The sequence below is a fragment of the Lycium ferocissimum genome, chromosome 3 (genome assembly GCF_029784015.1).
Source record: "Lycium ferocissimum isolate CSIRO_LF1 chromosome 3, AGI_CSIRO_Lferr_CH_V1, whole genome shotgun sequence".
Lineage (NCBI taxonomy): Eukaryota > Viridiplantae > Streptophyta > Magnoliopsida > Solanales > Solanaceae > Lycium > Lycium ferocissimum.
In genome coordinates, this window is record NC_081344.1 from 70,534,569 (window position 1) to 70,538,779 (window position 4,211).

The 4,211-nt window shown below is 32.3% G+C and overlaps 1 protein-coding gene across 1 annotated transcript; it reads left to right on the plus strand.

The window, feature by feature from the left end:
* Window positions 1–2,417: 2,417 nt before the first annotated feature.
* Window positions 2,418–3,476, plus strand: LOC132050626 (monothiol glutaredoxin-S11-like). Its single transcript, XM_059441981.1, has one exon. The coding sequence runs from the start codon at window positions 2,913–2,915 to the stop codon at window positions 3,213–3,215; it is 303 nt and encodes a 100-aa protein (XP_059297964.1). The 5' UTR covers window positions 2,418–2,912; the 3' UTR covers window positions 3,216–3,476.
* Window positions 3,477–4,211: the final 735 nt, after the last annotated feature.

Below are 4,211 nucleotides of genomic sequence, written 5' to 3' on the forward strand. Positions count from 1 at the left end.
TTTGGAAAAAATTGTGCGGCTTAGCCTAAAGCGGAGGATATCGCACACCATGTTGAAAATATTTGAGTTGTTTTAACCCAACAATTGATACCAAAGCCAATGGTTCGACGACCCAAATATGAAGATGGCAGAGTGTTGATGCGGGCCCGACTTACACCCTTTGCTCCTCTTGTATGAGCTGATTTACTACCTTTACCCGTAGCTTAAATACGCTTATAAAAAAAGAAGGATATGAGCTTTGGTGGTTAATTATACATACTCGGAAACGCAGTAAATCCCCATATAAATTAGCCCCTGAATCTTGGTACTTAGCTTATGACATGTAAAACTTAATTCGAGGAGAAGATTTGCCAGATGTGCATTTTGCCTCACACGTACATTAGTGTGTGCAAATGTACGGCTATTGATCAATTTTTTATGTGTGTGTGTGTGAAGAATAAGACAGAGGTATGTAACAAGTAAGGGTGTACAAAGTAAACCGACAAACCGCACCAAACCAATAAACCGAGTCAAACCGAGAAAAAAACCCGACTAGTGGTTTGGTTTGACTTGGTTTGGTGTTGGAAAAAAAAACCCGACCATAATTGGTTTGGTTTGGTTTTAACTAAAAAAGTCAAACCGAACCAAACCAACCCGACATTACATGTATTCAATTTTTAAAATATTTTATACTTAAAAATATTTATTTGTAAAGTAATTTATAAATATTTCTTAAATTTTTTTCGTAATTTTTTATCTATTATCATATTATTCAAGCTTGAACTTAGAATTTTGAATGTTAATAAGTTTTATATCCTATGGATGTTAGTAACTCAAATAAAGTCCAAACCAAAACTAACTCGACACTAATCCTAACAAAAGAAATTCAATTTACCACTAGAAATAACAATAATGTTGGATATCTATTCTTTAGTTTTGCATAATTGATTTAGAGAGTAAAAATACATAACTTAAGTTTTTTTTCTTTGTCATATAATTAATACTTATTTTAGCATGACTTAGTATTTTTAGATTATGGTCATTTTCTTTTATGGCTTGTTAATTAGCAAAATTTATTTTAACCGATTATATTAGCTTTTGTTGAATATTTTAATACAATGTCATCACTCTTCTCACATTTTGTGTTATTTTCTTAAGAAACACCTTAATTATATAATTGTATCTTACTAGGACTAAAGAAATATTTAAAGTAAAAGTTATATGTTTTGTATCAAGACTATTCGAAAAAAAAAACCCGAAAAATCCGAGAAAACCGAACAACCCGAGAAAACCCGAGGTTGAAAAACCCGAATTTCATTGGTTTGGTTTGGTGTATAAATTTTAAAACCCGACGCAATTTGTTTGGTTTGGTGTTTAAAAAATCTGAACCAACCCGATCCATGTACACCCCTAGTAACAAGTTTGTAGTGGACATAACAAAAGAATCGAAGCCACCGAAAAACTTTTCAATTCCTGCTATATCTTCGAGCAGAGAATATAATCCAAGAATATTGAGAAAAGAATCTCAAGAAATTGACTACACATTAAATAAAAAATTATAATGCATCTTTAAGAATAACTTCGATAATATCTTTTTTTTTGGTCTTGCTTTTATAGTATAGTCTAATCTTGCAAGGCTAGTTGTTTGTCCACGTTGTCTAAAGAATTTCTTACATTATGAGTTAATGAGTAATTATGGATTATCGTCAGAATAATTAATTATTTTAGCACGCACACACAATATTCCAGTGTGTGAACAAGAAGCTAGTTAATAAGTGGATTTAACTTTTACACTTCAAAGAAATGAATACTATTAGATCACTTATATAGACAATCGTCCATATAAAAATGAAATATATTAGCAAATTACAAAAAGTGTAAGGTTATAATTACAACAAGTTAATATACACTTAGCCTCAGAAGTAGAGAATGACGCTTCAGCGAGCTCTTATTCGCCAATCTCCATGTATTGCTACCATTTTCCTAAATCAAAGACACAACTGATTTAAGTTTAAGAACAACCTTACTTCTTTTTTGGCCAAATTTTGATTTCGTTTTGCTTCTCCTAATCGTCGAGCATGATGGACTCGATTCTTTTCCCTTCCCCGTGGCATAAAAGTTCTTTTAAGTTAAATCCTAATTAATTATATGGAAAGTGCATATAGGTATATATGTTTAGGTGGTTCAAATAAGCCTTTTCCACCACAAAGATTCTAATTCAAAAGTGCATGACCAAATAGAATAGATGTACTATCCTCCAACTTGCTCAAAGTTTGTGGAATGAAATAGTATCTATTTTTATTAAAATTCTCTTTAGTAAAGCTGTAGTGCAGTTCTTGGAGCATCTAAATAAAGCACACCATCTTTTGAAACTTTACAATTTAGACAGAGGAACTCCACTTTCATTTAGCTACATAGAAGATGTTCCAATTTTTTGTTCCTTTTATAAATAGTGTAGCCATGAAAACCCTCCATTTCCAAGCAACCTCTAAAAAAAATAACCTTAATATTTCTCAAGCTTTTTCTTGCTTGCCTTTTCCTTCATCTCTTCTAGCATCAAATTATCAACCATCGGATCGATGTTCAAGTTCTATTGAATTTAGATCCGATGGTACACTAAAGAGTACCTCCATTTACCCCTATCTTTGGTCATTAAGTTATAATACCAGGTATAGCTCGTAACAAATCTATCCTCTTTCTACTAGCTTTCAAAAGGGCTAGTTGAAAGCTTAACGCACCCAACATAAATAGCAATTGAGAGTCGGACGATCTGATTCTACCTAGTGACGAATTAAACTAAACCAAGAAAGAAACCCTAGTTTTTGAAGACTAACCACTCTCGACACCTTTTTATCAGATTTCATCATTCTGCTAGTTGGTGTTGTTGACTCAAAGAGCATACGACGGTTCTTTCACAACATAAGTATCAAGAAATGGACAAGGTACAACGAATGGCATCGGATCACGGGGTAGTGATCTTCAGCAAGAGTACATGTTGTTTAAGCTATGCTGTCACTATACTATTTCGAGATCTTGGTGTTGATCCATATGTGCATGAACTTGATCATGATTCTGAGGGAAAAGATATGGAGAAAGCTCTTATGAGGATGGGTTGTAATGCCTCAGTTCCAGCAGTTTTCATTGGGGGGAAATTAGTAGGATCAACAAATGAAGTTATGTCTCTTCATCTTAAAGGATCCCTAATTCAACTTATCAAGCCTTATCTCCCTGATTAAAACAAATAATTTGAGAGTTGAAGAGTGGAAATATTATTCTCCTTTTAAGGAAATAAAGAAAACTATGAATTAGGAGGAAATTAATGAAATTAAAAGATTAAGGTAACAACTTACAAACGAATAAAAGTTAGTGGCTTGATCGACTGACACTAGTCATGTAGATCAAGGTCATGGTAGTATATGAATGTTGTAATAGCTAGTAGTTTTGTGATTATATGTACTTTGTGAGATATTAATTTACCCTAATTAGTCATTTGATTAGCTTTCATGCTCCATAAATATGCAGCCTATATTTTGTCCTATACTAGTACTCCAAATAATTTAGAGATATTGGTCAAAAACACACCTGAAATATTATTTTTTTGCGAGCTTTCTACCTGAACTACCACCACCTATTTATCATAACACGCCCGGAATAGTAACTGATGGTGCATGGTGTACACTCTCGTTTTTTATTTAAAATAGTGTCAGATGGCACTCCACGCAGATAATTAAAGGAATTAATTGAAATTTCTTTTTTTTTTTAAATTAAGAGATAATGGTAAAAAACACACCTGAAGTATCATTAATTGCAAGTTCCCTACCTAAACTATCAGGTGTTTGCATTTCCTACATGAACTATCGCCAACTATTTATCAAATAATTTATTTCAGGTGTGTTTTTGACCATTATTATCTCAATAATTACTACTATTTGTGCTCAATATATAGAAACATAAGTTAAACTTATTACGTTTACTTAGTTTCTTTATTTCATATTCCGTTGCGAGAGAATTATGTTTAATTTCCTGGAACTTCCAAATTTATTATTCTTAAGAGTTTAACTTTTGTACCTATGGAGTATAAAATAACTTTTGCATTGTTCATGAGATAAAGTGGGGAGAATGTCAATTCTTTACCTTTCAGGAAAACATTTGATTTTACAAGCAAAGTTGGAGGGTAAAAAATAATTTTCGTCCAATTAAAAGATGACCACATGTCAGAATTACCGTTCCGA